At 34.2% G+C, this 24983-nt stretch overlaps 1 protein-coding gene across 5 annotated transcripts in view; it reads left to right on the top strand.

Moving 5' to 3' along the window:
- LOC143256689 (cyclic AMP response element-binding protein A-like) overlaps positions 1 to 24983 on the top strand; it is a 56166-nt gene that overhangs the window by 4364 nt on the left and 26819 nt on the right. For 3 of the 5 annotated variants that reach the window (XM_076514234.1, XM_076514235.1, XM_076514238.1), the window contains exons 3-4: positions 15589 to 15805; positions 23348 to 23629. In XM_076514234.1, coding sequence (XP_076370349.1) covers positions 15589 to 15805; positions 23348 to 23629 — 499 coding nt within the window. Of the gene's footprint in view, positions 1 to 1658; positions 3023 to 15588; positions 15806 to 23347; positions 23630 to 24983 lie in introns of all 5 variants that reach the window. The other 2 variants (XM_076514237.1, XM_076514236.1) reach the window with 2 other exon arrangements.

The raw sequence follows: 24983 nt of genomic DNA, 5'->3' as shown, positions 1-24983 counted from the left end.
ATGGAAATTAATACCTGTAATGGTTAAAATGCATTGACTCGTTAGCTGGCTATTCAGTCACAAACCCAAAAATATTTCCTCTCCGTGGTTTTCTATATACTCTTGAAAAGCACGTGTATTGTACATCCTCGACGTTTCCTTCGCGTGAAGCAGCTTGCGTTACTTGTTTTTCTTCGTCTGGACGGTAAATATGAAACGATTTGTTTCACGATTGCTGTACTAAAGAAATCAAGTCAGTCAATATATACATTGAACAAGCTTTACTAACGTGTTAATGGCCTATGAAGTTTTCTCAAATAGAAATAATAATTTTATCTAATGTGTTGTAGTTGCAGGTCAAAGGTCAACGTCATAGTCGTCGAATGTATAAGACAGAGCGTAGTGCAACATCAAACAGGATATCTCGACTGCCTTAACAAAATAACAGGTTCTTTCTGAGGATAAAAATAAAACTTTAGCCGGCCACTCGTCATTTGGACCATGGAATCCTTGAACTAGTTTTATTTTAATTCGAATAACCCGTCTAGCAAAAAAAACAACAGAAAAACGGAACAAGAAGAACTGGGTAGTATTGACCTGATTGAATATTATACCAGCATCTTAAACGAAGACAACCTTGTGAAGGTTGTCTATTTCATCTAGAGTTCCAGTGTATGCTAACTAGTAACACAGGGAAGAATTGTTTTATAATACACATGACTTCATCAGAAAATTTTATTCGAATGATGTTATAACTGCCAGGTTATCTCCATTCTTCTTTCAATCTTTTTTCCCCAAACTCCAAGCAGTTTTAAGCTCCACTAAATATTCCCCAGATTGTATTACTAAAAATGATTATATTATAGGACTTCTAACTGAATAAAATTCAGCAACAGAGGGCGAATGAAATTGTATAATTTTTTAGCTAACCAGCGTCCGATAAAAACTTGATTACTGAAATTTTCTTTTAAAAATCGCAGTGTTACACATTTCAGTATTTAGTCGAGCTCATTTTAAGAGCTAAAGCAAAATAACTTAGGATAAATGTTAATTACAATAAGATATTCATATATTTTAGTCAATTGTTCGTTCCACTCTCACATAATTGAATGTTTCATAGTGTTAATGAAACACTCGAAATGAATATAAATATATATTGATTAAAAATAGAATAAATCATTTGATATTATGTGGTCACTACTACCGATTGAAGTGGTATTATTGGCGATATATTTTGTTAATTCTAAAGTAGAATGTCGTATTAGTAACTTTCTACGTTACTGCTGTTAACACAGCCTTTGGTAATTTGTAACCTGACAATAATTATATTAATATTTCATCACGTCTTCTACTGTTGCTGATCAGATGTTAACACTATGTGGACCTTGAACGTTTAGGCTTAACCTCTAACACGCCTTGTGTTTTAAACGGTTAGTTAGAGATGTACAACTTAAGTAAAGTTTTATAGAATACTAGCAGACCCGTGGGCTTATGGTCCACATTTTCAGGGCCGCTATAGTAAAAATGTAATGTTTAAGCCACAGTTGCACTTTTTCAGTTTAATGATCATTACCGGTATAATGAAAATATATTTTCTTTAACCAAGAAGTGAAATAATTTGTCAATCGTGATTGGTTTAAGCTTTGTGACCAGTATTTTTTTCCTTTTCGACTATACAGCTGTTGAACTTGTATTGATTGGCTCAGTTCTGCTACTATAAATCAGTATAGCGGACGGAAGGAGGCGGGGGAAGAAAAAAATGCGCGCACTCTGGGTCTCCAGGTTTGTGCAGGACCGACCGAAAGAAATGCAACAACCATTATTTTCATTTTAGGTTTCGAATGACTTAACTACGAGGAATGAATCGTTCCAGTTGTGCTACAAGGTGCTAAAATAAAGGATTGGATGTTTAAAAGAAAGCTGCCGAAAACATTTCTATTTTGGCCTGCTATCAGCAGTTCTCGTCACGGTCAGAGTGACAAGGTAGAACAACAACGGTTGGTATAGGCCAGAATACCGTTATATCCTTTGACTAATGGTGAGGCAAATATAGAAAATAGTGAAACTTTGAAAACGAACAAGATGAACATAAAGCTGAAGCAAATCGTCACTCGTCCCCAACTCAGCCAAGTGGTTAATCTGAGAATCGAGGGTTTGAATCTCCGTCCCACCAAACATGATGGCTTTTTCAGCAGCGGAAGCGTTATAATATGACGAACTATGTCGGTAAAACAGTAGCCCAAGAGCTGTCGGCGGGTGGCTATGACTAGCTGCTTTCCTTCTCGTCCTTCACTTTTAAGTTAAGAACGTCTAGCGCAGCTAGCTGTCGTGTAGCTTTAGGCAAAATTCAGCAACAAACAAACAAACAAACCGTTCCCAACTGATGGAGCAATCTTTCCAATACACATCGATCATGGTACCATTGTAAAAAACGTTATTATTAAAAATGAATTTTCAAGCCTGGAGGATTTCTTCTGTGTGACACAAAAACACTATTTTAGAGTGAATATTATTACAAGCTAACTACGAATGGAGATGAGAGCTCTAGGAAGCGGGTTAAAATGTATACATTTTTAATTTACACAATAACTCCAAAACGTGGTTTGTTTATTTTAGAATGAAACCACACTGGGCTATCTGCTGTGTCTACTGTGTGGTATAAAACCTCGGATTTTAGCGTTTTAAGTTCCTAGGGGTGTAAACATACTGCTGTCTAACTATAGGTCACCGAAACATGGAAAAATCTTAAATGTTTGTAAACGGATTATTAAAACTTGCAGAATTTGTTCTCCCCCATAGAACAGGGAAGGGGACAAGCAGTATATACAGATTAGACTAGCGAGTCCTAAAAGTATGTAAGTACAGTACACTGACTCTAATCTTGTATGCTTATTTTACGAGTTCAGAGGCCGTTTAGGACCACTGAGGAACATTAGACATTGAAGCAGCCTCGCTGATATTCCGTCAGATTTGCTTGGTGGCGCCCATCTTCTCTACAGGTAGCCGGTTCTAAGATAGCAGTGACAGACTATAGGGAAGTCAGGTAAGCAACACCAGCCAAGGCGAACTCTTGGACTACTCTATTACTAAAGAATGGTGGGACTTACCGATGGAATCTTATGACGCCCCGAGACAATGATTCAAATTTTCAGATTGTGAGTCCAGCGCTCCAACCATCAGGTCATGCCAGGCCTTTGTATACTACATAAGGTGCTTTATTGTTCAAACCTGTTAGTGCCAGTATGTAAGCACAATATGGTGACCTAGATGTTGCATGAAATATGAAGGGCTTTGCTGTTCAAACTTGCTGGTGCCAGTATGAAAGCACAATACGTAGTATAAAGATCTTTATTGTTCAACCTTCTTAGAGCGTATTGTAAACAAGTTTAAATATAAATTCAACGGAGTGACGACGTATGCCAAATACGATGTCTATATCCGTCAAACTGGCTTTAGCGTTTCAAGATTTTATATCGTTTCGAGCGAATCGTTTTAATGTAAAACAAAGACTATCATGTTACATACTTGTAGTTCAACTAGTACGATAAAACTCGTAGTAACTTTACGAAAGTTATTTCTGTTTTTATTTCAGGTTTTTTTTTTATTTTACTTTAGTTGTCAGCGTTAAACACAACAGATAATACAACTCGTTCTCTTGTGAAGATGTCAGTTGTAACACACGCGCGCGCGAAGTTTTCAATTGTCTTTTGCTCACCAAAATGAAACTACAGTTACATAGGATTAAAAGAATGTGGAGCATTATTTTAATCCTATGTGAATCGAAATTCATTGTGATGGATAAAACTCCACATTCTTTTAATCCTATGTGAATCGAAAATCATTGTGATGGATAAAAGACAAGTACAAACACCATGTAATAGTAGCGGATCTAGGATTGTGGGAAGGGGGGTGCGGTCCCCTGGATGGGCGCCATATAATTTCCGTATATATCATTTATATCGATGCAGCCAGATCATACATCATATTCAAATACAACATTATAGATTATTGTCCTGTAGCTAAAAGAGGCAGGATTTTTTTTTCTATTGAAATTATCTGTTGTTAGAAGAGGTGCACTCTACTGAATCTGTTAGTAATCATGCATACAATAGACACTTCATCGCTATAAAAACCAAACAAACCTAGTCCTGTTATTTTGACTTATCCTTGTCCAAGGTTATTAATAAGGGGTGAATTTCCTTGAAACCGGCATAACTTAGTTACAAGTATTGAATCGAATGATAAATCTAGCTTTATAATTATTTTTAGAACTGTTAGTACTAATCATATAGTGAAGACAAAGGTGTAATTATATTGCTATGTTAGCTAAGATTCTAGCTGAATGAGTGTCGTTTCCTTTAAGGTTTTTTTTTATGCATACTCCTCTTGTCTGCACTGATAACGATTCTTCATGGCGAATGAGTAAAAGAGCCAGCTGACCCCTTACATATCAGTTTCCTACAGCTTAAGTAATGAGAAAATAACCAGCTGGTATAAAGCTATTTGCTTATTGTTTAATATAAACAAACAGTAACAATGATGGTAAAAAAACGATCAGAAATACTTTTTTTTTAAGACACAATACAGTTATTTTCTTTATCGTTTTTCGTTTCATGGATTTACATAAAATTGTCTTCGGTACGTTTACTTTCTTGGCAAAGCTTTATCTTGTAGTAAGTGATAGGACATTTACGCTCAATTCTATCACGTGTATCAAGTTGGGCTTAACACAGTCAAGTCAAGTAAGAAATTCTGAAAAGGATATAATAATCCGGGTCAAAGTATTAGAAATGTAGAAAGTTTTAATGGGGAGATCTAAATAGTACCTTGAGACTAAGGATAGCTTGTACCTTGAGACTAAGGATAGCTTGTTGCAGTTGGAAAAAGAATAAAGCAACTACTTAAGGTTGGCAATTCTTTGCAAAGCATTTTGTAGAGTTTGATTTATTGTAGCTTTTGTCATACAAGTATTTCTTCTCGCCAATCAAAATGCTTGTTCTATCTTTGAATTCATCTCTGAGATAAGTGCGCTTGTTTGTCTGAAGTTAGGCACAAACCTACACAAAGGATAATCTGTGCTCTGTCTATCACTGGTATCGATACCCTGTTTCTAGCGTGGAAAGGCTGCAGACATACCGCTGTGCCACTAGAGGCGAATAATTCCGCGTTACTTTATCCAGCACTTTCTATTTAAGAAAAATAAATCAAGAGGGCGCAATATTTGTTCTGAGGAATGAGAGAATGACAAGAACTAATTAACGCTCGGCATGAAGGTGGAACGTCCGTTTTCAACCTTAATATGTTATCAGTAATTACTTTATCGCGTTGTTACAGGTGGGTAGGGGGAGCGGTCCCCTGGGTGGGTACTATGTAATTTCAGCATACGACATTTTTCGATGCAGCCAGATGACACATCAAACTTAAATACAATATTATAACTATCTCAACATCCTATTCTGGTTTATGAAAATAAAACATAACTAATAAATGCAGATAAAGTAGTAAAACCATGAATATTAAATTGTTGCTACTTATACATGGTTTTTTGTAAGAAATGAGAAATAAATAATTTATATACGTGCATACAGTTGACGTTCTGAAGTGAGATTATATGCATATGATAATTAATTTGAAAATGTTACAATACCGGTGTACTCGCATGTATAAATCTAGATTTTATCATATTTCTGAGTTTTATTTAAATAAAAGTGCATTCTTATGTGCATGTAGACGCAACACCATAATAAATGCTACACTTCCCAAAGTATGTCTATAAAGTCACGTGGCATAAAACAGTTTTATATTACTTCACAGATGATAAGATTGGTAAATCACTCAAACATTGAACTTGACCTAGATTTAGTTCCATAAAGTTCAGTGACCATGACCTTGCGTGGCCATGAAAAGGAAGAGTCTACCTAATTGTATTACAGAAGCTTCTCGCTGGATACCGAGTTTTTATGGTAATACGCGCTATACGATAAAAAATAATATGTATTTCAATAATTTTCTATTAGCCTTGACTTATCCTTGGTACAGTGTGTTCGACACACGTGCTGATTTAAGTGTCCTGGCTGTGAATAAGATTAATTCTTGATTAGTAACTAATCGCTCAGATCAGTTGAAGTTAGGCTCGGTTTGGCCACAGAGCGGGTCTTTCGGTTCCGGGTATGGTTTTAAATAATTTTATATTATCCTTGACTTGTCCTTGGTATATTCTGTTGACGCGTGTACCGGTTTACAAAACGTAGCTGTGGGTATGATAAACTTGAGTCTAGACAAGTAAATAATCGCGTATATCAGTCGCAGGTCGCCCCGGTGTTTGAGCTTTGGATTTCGAATCTAGCTATCCGAGTTCGAATTCACACGAAATATTCCCCTAACTTTAAGATGTGAGTGCGTTATAAGAGTAACAATAAGTCCTTTGGTGTTGGTGGCAGGGTGCTGGTGACTGACTCCTCTTGTCATTATAAAGGACAAGTAGATAATTTTAATGGCATTGCTATAGATACAATACACTTCAATTCAATTCCCTATTTCTGATTCCTCTGTTATTCCACGAATTTTCTCGTGTGACCTCGTTTTTCCGTATAATTATTTTCTGCAACTAAAAATTTCGATTCCGTGTTTCGCACTTGTCATTGACAACGTTGACTCACCTTGACAAAAATTTTCATTCACCTTTTCTTTGTTATAAGGAACGATTTTTATGATACATCTATGTGCACGCATCATGTTTCATCTATCAACACTATCAAACCTGCAGACGAATTTCAGATGAAATCTATGCAGCTCAAGTGCCCATACATTTTGGCGGAAAATGGTAAAAAAAAAAAAAATGAAGGCGGGAAATTGTTTGTTGCCAGTAACTGTTGGTTCGATACATATATAACTCATTCTAGACTGAAGGAAACTGCTACAATGGAACAAACTAATTAATATCCTGTTAGGTTAGACGGTTTCCGCATAGTCTATAAGGCTTTCTTATTTAGAATTGTAATGTTTTTCGTATATTCGAGTTTGAATTTTTCAGATAAATATTTCACCTTTTAACCCTCATATTACTGAACTGTATTTATACCATTCAATACCTTGCTACATCATATTAAGTATTATACTTTTATGTGTTTTCCTGTCAAGAATTGATCAAAAACCTGTGTGTAACTCAAGCCTATAAAATGTATATGGGGTAGCAGCTGTAATTGGCCCCTGCATGGTCAGGTGGTTAAGGCACTTGAATTGTAATCCGAGGGTCGTGAGTTCGAATCCCCGCCACACCAAACCTTTTAGCCGTGGGGACTTTAGAATATTACGATCAATCCCACTATATGTTGGTAAAAGAGTAGCTCAAGAGTTTGCGGTGGGTGGTGATGACCAGCTGCCTTCTCTCTTGTCTTACACTACTAAATTAGGAACGGCTAGAGCAGACAACCCTCGTGTAGCTTTGCGCGAAATTAAAAACAAACAAACAAATCAGCTGTAATTAATAATATTAATTACGGTATTTATTTCATTTTGACTGGTATATAATGATATATTAAAGATCTGTAGATTAATAAGTCATAACCCCACAAACCATTTGGTGAATAACGACTAACCAAATTTATTTAAAAGGGTGATGGGTATTATGGGTAATTTTGTAGTACAGAGAAAAACTATTTTGTATGTTTTCTGTATTCCTATAAAAACATTACACATGCTTTATTTTTACCCACTTCCACTATGCCAAACAAAATTAGTTGAGTCCAGCTGAGGTTTCCGTTAGCAATAGGTGTTTTGTAAAAGTTTAACAAATTTAAATAATACATTTCTATGAAATTAATAGAAAGTTTGTGTAAAATTCTGTTTATATCAAAGAAAAACCACCTCACAAGGTCAAACAGTCAGTGTCTAAATACGCTAAATCTGTTATTTGTTTCACTATTTTAATTTCTCATCTGCGTTTGTTTCGAACAAAAAACAAGAAAAACTGAGTGTAAAGTTGATATTATTCTGTTGGTATTAAAACTGTATTAGGAAAACTGTTGAAACTAATTTAATTATTGTTTATTTCAGAGGAATAATTAAAAATTAAGATTCAAAAGTAACAAGTGTTCAGTCACTTTCGTCCCACCATGAAATCAATGAAATGACGTCACTAGTCGATAGTGCAATATTTATTGTTTTAACTTTGGTGGTTGTTAAAGTGCTTTGTAGTAAAACACAGGAAGTGAAAACTTTAATAATACGTAACTGGCTGTTGTCACTTAGTGACTGAGTGCTAGTCTGAAACGAAATGATTAAGTTATTGTTTAAAAACTACTGGTGAAAAGTCATATTCAAGGCAAAGGAAGGTGAAAATATCCAATGCTACCTAAGGCTCTGACGTAAAACGTCTCGGGCGTTAAAGTTTCTTTTCAGTTACATCAATTACGCACTGACTAAACATGCGATGTTTGAGAAAGGTTTTGTTAATGTCTGAGTGTTTAAGGAAACCAATATTTTTTAAATTTTCGTTTGTTTTTAAAACACTCTTTTTTTTTTTTAATTTTAGACCTGTGCACAAAATAAATCTTAGGTGATATCAGAATAATATTTTTAATCAATAATTGACATTTTCTAGTCCTGAAATAAAATATTTTTGGAAATTCTCGTAAAGCTACTCAAGACCTATCTCTGATAGCTTTTCCTTATTTTTTAAGGTACAAGCTAGAGGGAAAGCAGCTATTTAACAGTTACTATCGTCAACCCACATCCCCAAACTGCGCCATGTTTTTTGGTTTTGTGGTAACGGGATGCAAACCCTGGATTTACAGATCAACAGTCCAGAACGTTAAGCATTGAGCTACACTCGACATGATAAAATCTGTAATTTAAGTTTCGAGTTTTTGTAAATTAACAAATTCAATGAGTGAACAATGGCTACGTAATTTATTGACAAACATTAATTCGCTTATTCATCAAATTTGTCACTGAAGTCTTTATTAGCTGTCCACGCTAGAATCTATTTCCATTGTGCATCTTTTCACTAAAAACGATTATCAGCTGTGTCACCCAATCCATTAACATGAATATATTATTTTTAGGGCTATTATATATCATCTGTCATATTGTCAATGAGAAATGGGTATAACCTTGGTAGTTATTTTGTGTAGGGTCTCAAGATATATTTTATTGGGTCTTAATTTTCTGTTCAGCGTAACTGGCATAACACGTATGAGCTTCGTTACGGATATTTACTCTAAACTTGCTGTTAGGAACTGTTGTTTAGCAACCAAAAGTAAACTTTCTGATGCGTTTCTGAAATTTCAGATACTTGTAAAATTACAGAGGTGTGCATTGAAATAAATACAGGACACATTATTTATCTTACGTAGAGACATATAAAACTCGTTCGGAAAATATTTTCAGTCGTTTATCGTTGAAGATAGTTAACATAGTTCGAAGGTACAATTTTCAGCTGATTGTAGTGTAGGACTCGTTATTGAATGGGTCTGATATATAATGTTTCAGCACATTTGTATAAATTAAGTTCTAAAACAACTTAACACACGCGAAATGACGCCATTACTTAAGCGAGTACAAAGTTGGCTTAAAGCTAAACAACTGTTAATGTTTTATCTGCGTTGCCAGTTTCCCGCGGTTCATTCGTTCGAAAGTACATTCCAGACATGTAAATGTATATTGTCCTGGTTCAGATTATCATTGAATGTAAAGAAAGCAAAAAGGTTAGCAGGGTCGATATTACTAGTATAACAAATAATATTCAGATAAAATTTGACTAAAGGGCTATAAACGTCATTTAGAATGTTTTAACTAAATAAAATCACTTTGATATGTTATCTGTTGCGTTTTGTGAAACTTACGATGTTCTTCAACAGAAAATTGTGAGCTGGTATTAAGTTGCTAGGTAAACAACTGTCAAATAGCCCCCAACCCTTTGTAGAATGCATATTTCGCATCTTATGACAAGGTATAGAATTAAATATCAGATTGAAAATAATCTGATTCATGTTTTATTTACACTTGGATTTAAGCAATATAATACCATATTCAAATATTAAACTTAGAAAAAAAAACAAAACTGCGAAACATTTTTTTTACAACTCGTTAGAAATGAAAGTATTACCCCATAGATATCATTTAATAATCAGTTGAAAAGAAACATTAAGGAAGAGCTACCTGGTGGAGAAGTGATGATACAGCATGAATTTAAGATTGTTATTATTCAGACTTACAAAGTTTTCATAAACCACAAGTTGTACTTTAATGTGTCAGGAAGAAGATTAACCAATTTTTCCTCAAAGGGTCCGGCATGACCAGGTGGTTGAGGCGTTCGACTAGTAATCTGAGGGTCACGGGTTCAAATGCCAGTCACATCAAACATGCTCGCTCTTTCACCTGTGGGGGCGTTACAATGTGAAGGAGTAACCCAAAAGTAGGCGGTGGGTGGTAATGACTAGCTGCCTTCCCTCTAGTTTTACACTGCTAAATTAGGGGAGGCTAACGCAGATAGCCCTCGTGTAGCTTTACGCGAAATTACAAAAAAAAACTTTTCCTCGAAGGTTAGGTTCAATACGATTGTGATACCCGTGATTTTCAGAAACACCTTATGAATCGTAATGTTCATTAAAACATTTCATTACCTCTTAATATTTTAAAAGGTACAAGTCGTGAGTAGTGAGAAACCTCAATTCCTTTAAATCATCATAACCATTTATTTAAATATTATTATACATGCTTTGTTTTTATTCTTTGATTTTCTAGAACTATATTGTAAATATTTATTTATTTTTTATTGGTTAATTGTGATGATCTAACACGAAATTATTCATGGTTGTTTCAACCAGTCCATAACTCGTGATATATTATTTCTATGAAACTTTGATGGTGTTATCGTTTTCATACCTTGTACTCTATAAACAACGTTCAAACAAACATACTTGTACTTTAAAGATAATTTCAAAAGAACTGTGTGTGTAAGTGACTCGTGTTCAGGAATTTTTCTCTACTTACTACATCTGGAATACGGAGTGAAACGATTGTTATCCAGATAACACCACTGCTTACAGTGATGTCACCTGCAGTAGAGTGACCCAATTCCCATGTAACATAATTTCATTGCTTAGATATTCTTGTATCTATAATGGTAACCATGCAGCCCTTTTATTTACAAAGCTGTCCCTTTACTGCTTGTACAATTTTATAAACGTTTTTTTTTTTTGTTGTTGTTGTTCGTCGATTTTTTCACAAAGCTGTTCCAGGGCTATCTTCGTTAGCCGTTCTTAACAACTGGACTGCATTCAGCTGTTTTATAAACGCGACAGTACAAAAATATAATTATCTGATGTTTCTGGCCCCCTTCATTTATCATCGAGGAAAGTAATACAACTGAGACCAGTTTTCATACATTGTAATGAAATTAAGTATTGATATTTTGATTTAGTTTGCGAACACAATAATTAACAATTGTAAACCAGGTTCTTTACGGTAGGCGTAGCTTGCGTTGTATTTTATCATTTTGCTAAAGTGTAGAGCAACGATTAGCAGTCTCGATCTTCGTTTTTTATATTAAAAGCACAATTATGCAGATTAAAAAAATGTGCATATTAATAATAAATAATTAATTAACACTATATGAAAACAACTTAGTAGGTGATTGTTATTCACCCGTTGCCTCTCTGTGGTTGGTGGTTCAAAATTAGCGATGGCATTATACCACCTGAATTTTCTACTGACAGACAAGACGTTAACTGACGGGAATTTATAACTGATGGGAGAAGAAGAGATGTCAAAAACTCCCATCGCGCAGAAATAACCATGTAAAAATTGTCTGTTTTGGAACATATCCATTTTTGAACATACGTTAATAGCACTAGATCCATTGACATGTCATACTTTTCTTCTGTCGAGTTATAACTTACAGCTTTGATGTATGTTTTATTCTTCGGTATTCGTTTTTTGTTTCTTTTAAAGTGCTAGGAGCCTTTGCAGTATAATTTGTTTCGTTTAAAAATAAATTATCTTGGACATTGAATATTTGAATTTGTATTTCAGATGTTTAAGATCCTTGATATTTTATATATTTGGTTATTTTAATGAGGGCATCAAGATTGTAACTTTTAAATATTTTTTCTACACTATAATAAAACTGGAACCTTGAACATTTTCTTGACTAGGATTTAGATCATCAACATTTGTTTCTCTTCTTGACATTTTAAGCCGAATGGGATCTCGATCTTTCACCTTTATTGACATGGTAAGAGATCTGAGACCTTGACTATTCAGTTATTTTCTTGACACATTAACAGGATCGTACTTTGAACTTTTGTTTTTTTACTTGACACCTTAACATGACGGAACCTTGAAGTTTCTTTTCTTGACATTTTTATATAGGGAAATACAACTTGGATATTTTTATATACTCTTAAACCTAAACCCGTTAATTGTTCAATACAGTATGGCAGAAAAGTTTGGCATTGGTTTTTTTTTTCTTTATAAATAGTGAATGTGTCTCCCGTTTAACTCTCTTTTGAGGTTGTCAAGGTAGGTTTTTAGGCACTGGCGGATTTAAAGTTGTGTGGGTCCAGGGGCTAATTATTTTTATGGGCCCTACATCCCATGTAATTTTACACTGAATAAAATTATCAGTGGATCCCATCAGTCAAGACCATGGGCCTTGGAGTTCAGTCCCCTCTAGCTCCTGCTTAAATACGCCACTGCCTATAGGTATTTCCTTTTCGTTTTCTCTTGGCTAGACAGGGACTTTAAACATCTAGTTCTTGTTTACGTGTGTTAACAGGACTTTTGAAATTGTTTGTTTTCCCTTTATTAAGTTATATTTTAATTTCCCTAGGTCTATTTTAAATTATATATAATGCTTTCATACTTAAAATTACTGCCAGTAAGTAAATGTACAAATAATTTGTTTTTCTGTGAAAGTTAAGTTTCAGAAACGATATAACATAAAATGTATTAACATTCTAGCCTCCTCTGTACACCTGGTTTTTACAGTTACGCATGTTTATTGACAACTAACAGTTGTATGTACATTTTTCCCAGCAGTTGCACATAATAAAACGCAGTTCTTTTCTCTGTGTGTACATGTGTTTGTGGGCTCCAAATCATATAGTGTAATATGACAATATTGGGGTATGAAAAAATTACTGGCATATTTTAAAACATTAAAAAAGAACAGTGGTAGGCCATTGATTTCGGTACATCGATAAACGTTTGGCTTGTCCTGTAATCTGCACGTATCTAACTTCTAGTTGCTAAAGGGTAATGTAACGGCCTTCTTTCAATTCAGAACCGTTGTGTAATATGTGAAAGACGTTTATCTAGATATCAAAGTGTCTACCTTGCAGGACCTCACTTAACTCTCGAGTGTTTCTACGCACCCTTATTCAAACAGAGAAAATTCGGTTGAGGTTGCATACTTTCAGCGATAGCACGTTTTCTTAGCCTAAATGTTTTTTATATATTTCAACCTTAATCCCAACGAACTTGGGATCGGATGGTATTTTTGTGAGCCAGGAATTACTTACACCCTCGTGGCTGGTGCAGTCGCTAACTATACAGAACTCGAATCTTTGACGGCGGGGATTCTAACTCGGAATTTTCAAAATTAGAGTCTAGCACCAGAACACCAAGTCATGTCCGTTTCATGTTAAATATTTACTTTTATAAATTAAAGTACTTGTCCTCGCATGGATTTTTTTCAAATAAACTGTCTTGCTGCAAAAGTAATATGAAGCGCTCTGAGCTATTAATAAATTTTATAAGCAAAAGAATTTGAAGTTTACGTTGCAGAAAAACGTTGCACTGTGTGTTTATTCAGCATCTCATTTTACGTTGTTATTTTTTGAATAAGTAAGCAGTATTGTGCAGTCGGATGTTATCTCAGTGGTTGACTATTTGTATACCGACTTGTTGGCTACAGATGACGTATTAAAAACACAAACATAATTTCTGACACATTGTTTTTTATTGTTTTTTTATAATTGCAGTGAAAGTATATATTGAGTTTACATCGTGGAGGAACTCAAAGTTTCTCTCATTTCTGATAGTGTAACGTTTTTCGGAGTGTTCACTTATTTGGATAAGGGTAGACTGACGAAACCAAATGTGTATCTGTACAACACACCTGCTACCGCCACCTGTAAGAAAACCACTTCCTTGTCAGTTACAACTGCATGTAATACTATAAAATGTGCTTTTTTCCTTTTTTCAGAAGACATAATATCCAATGCGCGGCGTTTTTTTTTTTATAATTCTTTACTTGTGCCAACATGTTACATAAGAAAATCGTTCCATCTTCATCTTCCTTCTATTTTGAACCAAATAAAAACGACTTTTAAACTCAATTGTTACGGTAAAAAATTGTGCATAAAAGAAACTTTGCTTATTAAAAACGTGTAGCTATACTTAAGTATATATTTTTATATCTCTAAACTTGTTTCGTAAGGGTACACATGGTATTTGCGCATAGCCATTTTTAATTCTGAACTAATAGACCAAAGTGAAGGCATTAATTAATAGCCCACAACGCCAATTGTTGTGTGACCGAGTAATGAAATTTGACCGTTTGTTTCTTTTTCTAATTTTGCACTAGCCATCCCAAATCTTGAAGTGTAAGACTAGAGGGAAAGCTGCTAGTCATTACCACCCACCGCCAATTCTTGGGCTCCTCTTTTATTCACGAATAGTGGGATTAACCGTCACATTATAACGCCCCCACGACTGAAAGGGCGAGCTTGTTTGGTGTGACGGGGATTCGAACACGCGACCCTCATATTACAAGTAGAGCGCCTTAACCACCTCGCTATGCCGGGCCGATTTGACCATCACTGTTATGATGTAACGATGGCCTCATTGTACGGAAGTGCATCTTACGACAATTAGACGTGAATTATGGATCCTCGATTCACAGTCAAGGATTGCTCACCAGTGTATGACACACACACACACACACACACACACATTTATGTGTGTACGAAAAAAATATGGCCCTAATTATTCACATTTAATGGTCATCATAAACTACTCATATTTTTAATTTGTTGATGTGAGGTTTTCAGTGTCCTATAAGTTGCCATTAAGAGCTTTGCTATTGGCATATTATACAAATAACTTTAATTTTGAGGCGATGATTATTTTTACTTTGCTGTATTATATTTTTAACTCATAAAACTCTCCCTCGTTTGGAATAGTATCGATCGTTTTGACGTATAAAACACACTGAATTATATTTTTCTGAAGTCGAAGTTTTAATTTTTTTGGTAAAAAGGATGTTAGCACAATCACTGTAAACCTTTCTGGGTATCACTGTACGCTCGCGTAATTGAAATAGCTTGTTGACGTACAACAATGAAATCAGACAGTACAAACTGTACTGAAGTGATTCTGTTGTAAAGCAGGACAATAGTATCAAATGGTAGAAAGTTGAGATAGTACAGTAGTATTAAAGTAATTCATCTGAAGTAGTAAGAATCGGTTAAACTTGCGAAACGGCACAATAGTACCAAACAGTTTCGTAGTTTAACTTCCCCTATGTTTTTTTTTTATGAAGTTGTGTCTGAAAAATTTGTCATTAAGTGTAAAGTAACCACTAATTATTTTCATTGGTAGAAACTTGGAGATGTAGATTTGGACATGGATCTGGATTGGAAACACATGTTGGATAGCCGTACTATAATACTACATGACCGAATGATGACGGACGCTGTTCAATCACCTAGTGTTCAATCAGCGGATCACAGTTATTCACTTGCTGTTGATGATGACGACCTTACGGGCTGTACTCTAAGATTTCAACCTGATGACAAAATGGAATTACATGGTAAAGGTAGGTTTTGCTAAACGTTTCAATGATTGCCATAGTTTCACGATCATTTTACTAGATGGGTTCCAAATGATAGTGAAATAGTTTGGCTGTTTTATTTTGTTGTTGTTTAAAGAAACTTTTAAACGAAACTGAGATGTGTTCAGATCGAAAATTTAAAGTTTAGAAGATGGGGATATCCCTTGTATTTATTAGCACTTGAAAAAAATGGGAATATGGATCAACGTTGGATACTAGAACTATTTAGAATGAGACCTGAAACAAGTCGTACCCGAGCTGTGGTGAGCAAAGTGCGGCGTCTTCTGATAGGTTAGAATCCACGAAAACAGAAGTAGTCTGTTGTAAACGTTGTTCACGTGCTCCAGACAATATTACTGAAGATAGTAATGTCTGTAAAAGTTACAAGTCACTTGTACCTATATATTTTTTTCCAAAACACGTAAATTCTACCGTTTTATACCCGGAGAAAGAAAAACAAACAACGAGTGTTCACGTTGGTAATTTCGCAAGTGCAGCACTTATAGATTTTTCTACGATCCAAGTGACGAAATAGATGCTGGGAAATAGTTATCTTCAGATACTAGATGGATTTTGCCTCATAAACAATGAGGCATGGAGCATTTTGCAGTGAAATGTACACTGCAGGGCTATTGTCGAGATAAGCGGTCGACAAATGGAACACAGACTATAAGGCTCCAAAATCGTTTTAATAAAATGTGCCCAGCCTGTATAAGACAGGTCAAGATTGTGTGATTATTGTAAGTTATATATATTCTTAATTATAGGAGGTTATATGGAAATTTTAATTTCGATAAAGGTTCATTTTCAACGAAGTAATATGGTTCAAGTTTGTTTTGCGATACCCCTTGGAACTTAAAGTAAGGTGGTTATTGTTAAGCACAAGTCTAAATAATGTGCTATAGGTGCTTCGCCGCCACGTGAATCGAAATCTCATTTATAATGTAAGTTTGTATATTTGAGTCACAGGAGGAAATTAAAGAGAAGTAAGAAAACCTAGACATTACTCAACGTTCTAAACCATACCGCTAGAAAGATGCAAATGTAATCATTAACACTTTAACTTATTCAAATTAACATACAGGCTAATTTATTTCCAGTTTGTTTCAGAATCTTTAGAATTAATGGTTATTTTCGCTTTCAAGCCTTCATAACTCACCATTAGTCAGGTTATAATTTTTTTTATAACGTTTATTTCATCATTAATTAGATTGATCACGGAAGCAAATATTTATCTTTCTTTAAAACCTGTTTTAAAACCTGTTATATTTTATGTCTTAACTTTTTTCATTAGAATAGAATAAGAAAAACAAGACGGTCAGAAAACTAGGAAAAGAAATGCATAGAAGTGGTCATCGAAATATGAGGTCTAGAATCTATATACTCAATATATTTAGTTTTTTTGTGCCAAAAATTAGTGATACGTTTGGGAACAATGTCATCCGATACAAGGGCTAACGTAGTGTTTTACCGCGAAATTCATGTTATTAATGCGTATATATGAGCTTTTTATTTTTTCACAATTTATGATAACACAATAAACTATTTCAGTTTTGAACTATTTTCTTAAGCCTTTTTCCACCCTCTTAAAGATGCAAAGACGTTTGTCCAAATGTGTAGGCATTACTCTCTACCCATACATGTTAACTTATCATACATGACGATATCATGTTTTATGACAAACTCAAGTATATGTATGAAGCAGTTTTATAATTTCCATAGGTACCCTTTTTTATTTGTTTAATCCATGGCTAGCAACTGTATTATGATGTTAAATAGCATAGATAAACTTTTCTTAAACAGTCATCTTTATTGTTAGTTATCTAAGCATTCGCTTTTAGTCGTACTTGTCTCCTCAAGACTTTTCTTTCAAAAATAGATGAATAAATAAATAACAAAGCTTGCCACAAAATTAATAAAAAAAACAAAAAAAAAAATGTTCAGTAGTGTAAATGTACTACTGTGTAGACGAGTTACCATAGCTACAGCATAAAACATAGTATGGTAATACGATATAATTTATATAATAATAATACGTAACATGTTAATACTGTGAAGAACTACCTTAAGTAGCGTATCTTTGATTTAAACAAACAACTTTAGCCAACCAGAGTGCTGTGATATAATTCTGATTCATTTCTATGCAGGTTTTCTGCACTTCGTAATAACGTTTTTGTTAGGTTCTAAGAAGATAAACACGTGTACTAATCCTCTTGCTTAGCTAAAAGTAACATACGGTAACGATTACCTCATAGAAGTTTGTATCAAGTTTGGTCATGGGGCGGGATAAACCCGTCTCGAGGATTGACACGCCGCGTATTTGTATATGAGTTGAGTGTTTTCTCCGTTAAATGTCATATGGAATAGTCGCTGACTTTGGTAATTTATGAATTATGAGATACTGCACTAAGACAAATTTACTTTGTTACGAAAGTGCGGTATAATATTGTTGTTTGTCCTGAGAAAATGTTTCGAAAGCTTCCACAGTTCCAGCAGATAACCTGAATACTAACAGATTCACCAGTAGGTGAAACACCTAAATACTATTTGGAATAAAGAGTTTTATTTGTTCATCTATATTTGCCTGTTTGGTGTTTATATATATTTTTTTTTATTTATGTCTGTATTCAATTTAGTCTTTATTTAACTTTTATGACCCAATGAAAAGGACAAACTTCACCACCTTAATTTTACTCCGAATCTAACAATTGTTTGTCTTACTTCGATATGAAATAAATAATTCTAAATCAAATGGAATTATTTCTTTTTCAGAAATTTTGTTTCGTGTTACTTTTTTTTTGTAATTATCTTTTTATCATACTTTTTTGTTTTTGAATGGACAGTTAACATTGCAAACAAATTGCCTTTCAGTGGCATAGTGGTATGTCTCTGCGCTCGCACCGTTGGAAACCGGATTTCGATACCCGTGGTAGGGGGAGCACAGATACTCCATTGTGTAGCTTTGCGCGTAATTCCAAATAAACCAACAATTCAAATAAATGTAAATGTGGCTTCGTAAAGAAATATTTCCTTTGTATAAATTAAACATTCTTGAACCTCTGATAAACAATTATTATTATTATTATTATTTGTTTAATTTCGCGTTCGTTGATATTTAATACATCTCGTTTTATAATGTTTCATATTTTATTATTATACTTTTATTGTGGAGGTTATTTTCCATCGTTAGCTTAGTATTTAGATTTGGTACGAATTGAGACTGACCGAGCTTCGTGAACTACTCAATACGTAAAACAGACAGTTCTTGTGCAAAATATTTTAAATGCAATTAATAATACGAAACATCAGTATTTTTACTTAAACAATAACTGACTTGTAAAGTTTAAAATAGATGAAAAAAAAACATACAAACTTAACTCTACATGTTTCGCTGGAGATACTACCACAGGAGAATAAACCATGAAGTACAGATAAAATTACTTAAACCTAATGTACGTGTGTAATTAACATGTTTTACAATGACGCCATTTAGAACATTGCTTTCCAAAAGTTCCCTTCTGTGACTCTTGGGCCTAAATCTTCATTTATATTCATTTTATTTTGATCAATTTCTAAAGAATTAGTTCATCTTTTTCAGTTACCTATGTTATCCCAGTCAATAACTTGTACAGAATTCACTACATGCTCTAACAAAGCCGATTTATCCTTTTTCAATTAGGGCCCAGCATGGCCTGGTGGGTTAAGGTGTTCGAATCGTAATCTTAGGGTCGCGGGTTCGATTCCCGGTCGCACCAAACATGCTCGCCCTTTCAGCCGTGGGGGCTTTATAATGTTACTGTCAGTCCCACTATTCGTTTGGTGAAAGAGTAGCCCAAGAGTTGACATTGGGTGGTGATGACTAGCTGCCTTCCCTCTAGTCTTGCACTGCTAAATTAGGAACGGCTAGTACAGATAGCTTTGTGTGAAATTCAAAAAACAACAAAACAACCTTTTTTTCATTTGTCCGATATATATATCACTTTTGACCCCAAGTGGATGGAATTTTACACACACACACACACACACACACACACCACATTTATTCTTTAATTCAATTTTATGTTTAAAACCATAACTTATTTAGCTTAATTTTAATTGAGAAATAAATATTAGTTGGCAATTCGTATCTTATAGATGCACTATATTTTTATTGACCATTGTGAAACATAGGGCAAATCTATTCTTTCTTTACTTTCCATTATCTATAATTTCGTACATCCAGACATTTAAAGTTTGTTTCAAAATTTATTGTACATTACATCAATGATTTGAGGTTGATACCCTCTTTCAATTGCTATATGTTTTAAATATGTTAATTCTAGCATCAAATCCTCATCATATGAAGAACCATTAATAGCTCTATTGTCAAAAGATGAAAATGACAACATATTTTGTGACCATGGATGACACGATCTCGCATGCTACGGGTCCTCCGCTGGTACAGCGGTAAGTCTACGGGTTTACAATGCTAAAATCAGGGGTTCGATTCCCTTCGATGTAAACAGCAGATAGCCTGATGTGGCTTTGCTATAAGGAACACACACGCGCGCACGCAGCGGTATGGCAACTGAGAATGGCTTCCTGTACACAGAAGTGGACAGAAAGTCCCTCTCCTTTTACAGTAACACCTAAACAGTTTATAGAACCCTCATCTTTAACTTCTAAAGTAAATTGTATAATAGGGCTGATCGAATTCGGATGTTTCTGGAACTCAACGTGTCATTACGTGTCGTTAACAGTAAGATATCAAACTGCTAAAACAATGCATTCTAGTCTGTTTAAGTGAAAAAAATTGTATTTAATTGGTTATGCTCATTGCTAGATAATTTTCTAGTTTTGATCTATAGAGGTAACATGCTTAGATCAGGAGCTAATATTACTTATTTACTTTGAAGTACCGTGTTGTAAACACTCAAACTGAAAAATCTAGGAATCCTTCGATAAGGAAAACAGTGGGAAACTTTTCATAAACATGAAAATATATATATATATATGGTGTGTACTTTATCATTTTATTCCTGTGATGTAAAATCTGAAACCCCAGACGATGAGTTTTGGGGCTATACACAGACTACCAGTAGTTCAGCGGCATATCTGAGAACTTACTAATATCCGGGTTTCGATACTCGTGGTATATCTTTGTGCTTAATTACAAACAACAACTATACATAGAGAAATGTTTAGGAACTTTTCAGCCGTGTAGTCAGTCATGCTTCATTTTGCCCGCGTTGGTTCAACATTCCTGGCTTCCGTTTCTTCCCTTAGCTTTGTTTTTCTTTTGGCTCAGTATAAACTCTGGATTGAATTACTAATGATGTTGCTTTGTACTTCGTTCATGATTTATTTTTCATTTTTGTGATTAGTTTTCTTTGTTAATTCCATATATTGTCTCATATTTTATTAAATCGCATTAAAACAAAACCTGTACAATCTTGTAATCAATTAAAGTGTACACATTGATATTATTTGCGAATAAAAGCTAATGTTAGTACTCAGTCGTACGATAAACGTTTAATCACAATACAATTTCTGAATTGTGTTTTTATACTTTGCCTTGTATTATTTTAACTCCATACAGGGTTTCCTTATCTATAATAATTTCTCCAGTTCTGACTTCAGAATGTGGGCACATGTGCCAGATACTTTGTTCCGCCTAGGCGTTTCGACAGGTTTAAATTTATCGCAAAAAACAACACATTTGACTACATATTTATGCTTGCTCAAGCATAATTATAATTCCCATTCTTGTAACTCGGTAAATCATACGTGCAAATACTTGTTGTAGTTATGGTGAAACCTGTTTATAACTTCCGGGGATGGGTTATACAATTAACTGGTACAGCTCAACTTGGAATCTGGTAAAACACGAGTTGGTCAAGATAGGTGGATTCATATCTCTTTTATTAATAAAACAATGAAGCATATTTAGTACACTAGAAACACTGGCCAACCATGAAACAATAGTGTTATGAAGTAGGACGAACTTTGGCTAAAAATATTCTATTTGTGTGTTAAGCCAATACCCGATATTTTTCTTTTGAATACCTTTGTAGTAAGGGTGTAGTTGAGCAGTTTCTTATGACGCATGTTTTTTTCACGTTCATTGACCTTCATTATGTGGCTGTAACAAGTAATATTATTCATGTGCACTAGCAAGAAAGTTATGCAGGACAACTTTTGCTTTTTGTAAGAAAAAATTGAAATACAGTTTTGTGATCACATTCGAGACTATTCAGTTAGTGATGTACTTATTCGAAGTTCTAATCAAGTGCTCAATGAGTTTTGAATCTTCTTCGAATCTGGAGCATCGTTTAAAAAATAAAGATAATAAAAAATGTTTTGCTATAAAAAGTAAATTTCTGTGAAGCCCTAAAGTTCGCTCGTTGATTATTAACATAGCAAACAACGTTGTTTTTTTTATTATTCTGCTAGATTAGAAGAGAATTCTTGCGTAGATTACACCGACACAAGATGATATTAAATATATCAGTTCTAGGGTTGTAGTAGGATCAAGAATAACCGGTTTTAAATAAAACTTGGTCAACCTCATTATTCAAATTTTAATGTGTCTTAACGATTAGCAAGATTTCTGTTGGTGATTTTAGAGTTTTATGTGAATAAAATCCGCATGACTGCAGATGGAATCTTGCTCAATCACAATCTAGACAAAACAAAAATATTTTACATCGGAGGACAAAAACATTTAAATTTTACATTGGAGGACAAAAACACTTGAATGCAAATTTCCAGATGCGGAAGGTTTTTGTATTTTTTTTTCAAAATAAAGCTTTGACTCTTTGTATTAATTGAGAAATCTGTTAAAGAAAAGGAAGCAAACTGTTTACTTAAGATTTGATACTTTTACAGTTCACTTATGCAAACCATTTTTAAGGTTGTCTTGGTTTACTAAACTGCATGTAACACAATACATCAGGTGCTACGAAAATAAAACAACAACAAAATGTTTAATGAGTTGGTTGAACCATCAATTATAGGCTTACTGTTTTCGTAAGAAATGAATCGACTAAATAGCCATCGCTATATTAGGGGCACCAACTATATATGTGTTTTCTTATAGCAAAGCCACATTAGGCTATCTGCTGACCAACTGTGTAAAGCTGGACACCCATCTTCCTTCCCTAAATAAAGATTAAAAAACTTGATAATGAAGTATGAGAACTATACTTTTCTAAACTGCGTGATGTTGAGTTTTCACGTTAGAAAAAGTTCAAGAGCTTACTGTGGAAGAATTCTCCTCCCACGATACCTAAATTAAGTGTGAAATGGCGTTGCTTTCGAATGCAGGTTAGGCCGCACTATAGAACATTCCATTTTGTTCTGAAACTTTATTAAAAGGTCTAAAAAAGAGGAATTAACTTTGGAAAAATGTTAATACACAAGACATATAACTGAGGGTAACAGGCTATTGTGATATAATTTTTAACACAGTTAAAATATAGTTCAGTTAATAAGTATGGTACACGGGTCTACTTGTTATGATAAAATATTTTTTCTTTGTTTATTCAGATGAAATGTCCGAGTGTTTTCCTGCAATACCAATGACATCTGCAACTGGTGAAACAGAAATCACTGTGAAGCAGGAACCACTGTCCTCTCCCTCGAGTCCGTCCACTAAATATCCTCCCTACATATCATCGGACAACACTTGTCGAATAATGGGCCCTGCACAGCAGAGTTTACTCAGAAAACCTACCATTGTGCTAGCTAAAAATTCAGAAATTGGAGCCAAAGACTCCAAACGTCGCCGTTTGTTGATGCCCAATATCAACGTTAAACTGGAATCCACGGGTGAGTTAAAGCTATAACCTTTAATATTACGGTAAATTAATTGTTCCTTACTTTTCATAACTAGCCTTTTTGCAAAAGTTTCAAAAAAGTCACAATTTTTATGGTACACGCCTTTTATGGTATAAATATTTGTTTTTCGAAGTATATTTTGGTGTTCTAATTTTGATTATAAGTAAACGTACAGTTATGTCGCTCGTGCGTGTAAAACTCTTAAACTAAATTTGAAAAAGAGTATCTTTCGGTTTAGAAAAGGCTTGAGAAACAAATTTTCGGGCTTTTACGAAATGTGGATATACTTTTATCAGGGTACATAAGTACTTTTCAGATGAGTATATAAACCGTCAAATTTAACGTTATGCCAAATTCTACCAGAAATAAACTGTATTATTTCTCGGTTCTAAATGGCACTGGCACCGTATTTTTATTTTGCCAAGTGAAACCGCTTTTGTTTTCTTACTGTCCAAGACAAGTATGTGCATTTAAAAGTACATTTCAAGAAGCTGGTATTTTGTTTCTCAACTAATTTTTTTATCAATTCGAACAACTTTATGCAAATGTACATCATAATACAATAATTCTATAATTTAAATGGTAACAGGGTAACTAAAATTCAAAGTTTTTCGTTTTTGTTTTGTTATTTCAAATGCCTAAAGCTACATATGTGTTTAAGTTAACGCACAATCATGTTACCTATAAAAAACTGTCTTTAAAATAAGTTATTTAAAAGTACCTTGCGGTTCAGAAAATGCTAGATTGATACATGTGTGTATATGTGATTATATAATAAAGTTATGATATAACATATTGTTACAAGGGTATTTATTGTAGTTAAAGTTAACACTTTTCTTGCTGTCTTGGCTAAGTGTTAACGTTACTGGAAGATTTACTAGATTATGTAGTTTTTTATATACAAAAACGGTTACGTCAGAATGAAAGTATCAGTCATATAAAAATGTGATATTAAAAAAGTGACAAATTGCATGAAAGGACAAACTCTGTAAAGGTGTGTGATGTAAGAGTAAGTTAAATAAGAAAAATTGAGACAAACTTAGTTCATTTGTTATTTATGTTGCTGAAATTTTCGTGTAAGTTAAGTTTTATTTGCAGGTTTATTGTTAAAATTCACTAAATTTTTGTTGACAGAATTTTAATATTCATTTTAGAATATATCAAACTCACTCCATCGTGGCCCGGCATGGCCAAGTGGGTTAAGGTGTTCGACTCGTAATCTGAGGTTCGCGGGTTCGAATCCCCGTCGCACCAAACATGCTCGCCCTTTCAGCCGTGGGGACGTTATAATATGACGGTCTTGCACTGTTAAATTAGGGACGGCTAGCGCAGATAGCCTTTGCCT

This window comes from Tachypleus tridentatus, chromosome 7, assembly GCF_004210375.1.
Source record: "Tachypleus tridentatus isolate NWPU-2018 chromosome 7, ASM421037v1, whole genome shotgun sequence".
In the NCBI taxonomy this organism is placed as follows: Eukaryota; Metazoa; Arthropoda; class Merostomata; order Xiphosura; family Limulidae; genus Tachypleus; species Tachypleus tridentatus.
Note: the sequence above shows the minus strand (reverse complement) of the source record. Positions and strands in the feature narration are given on the sequence as shown.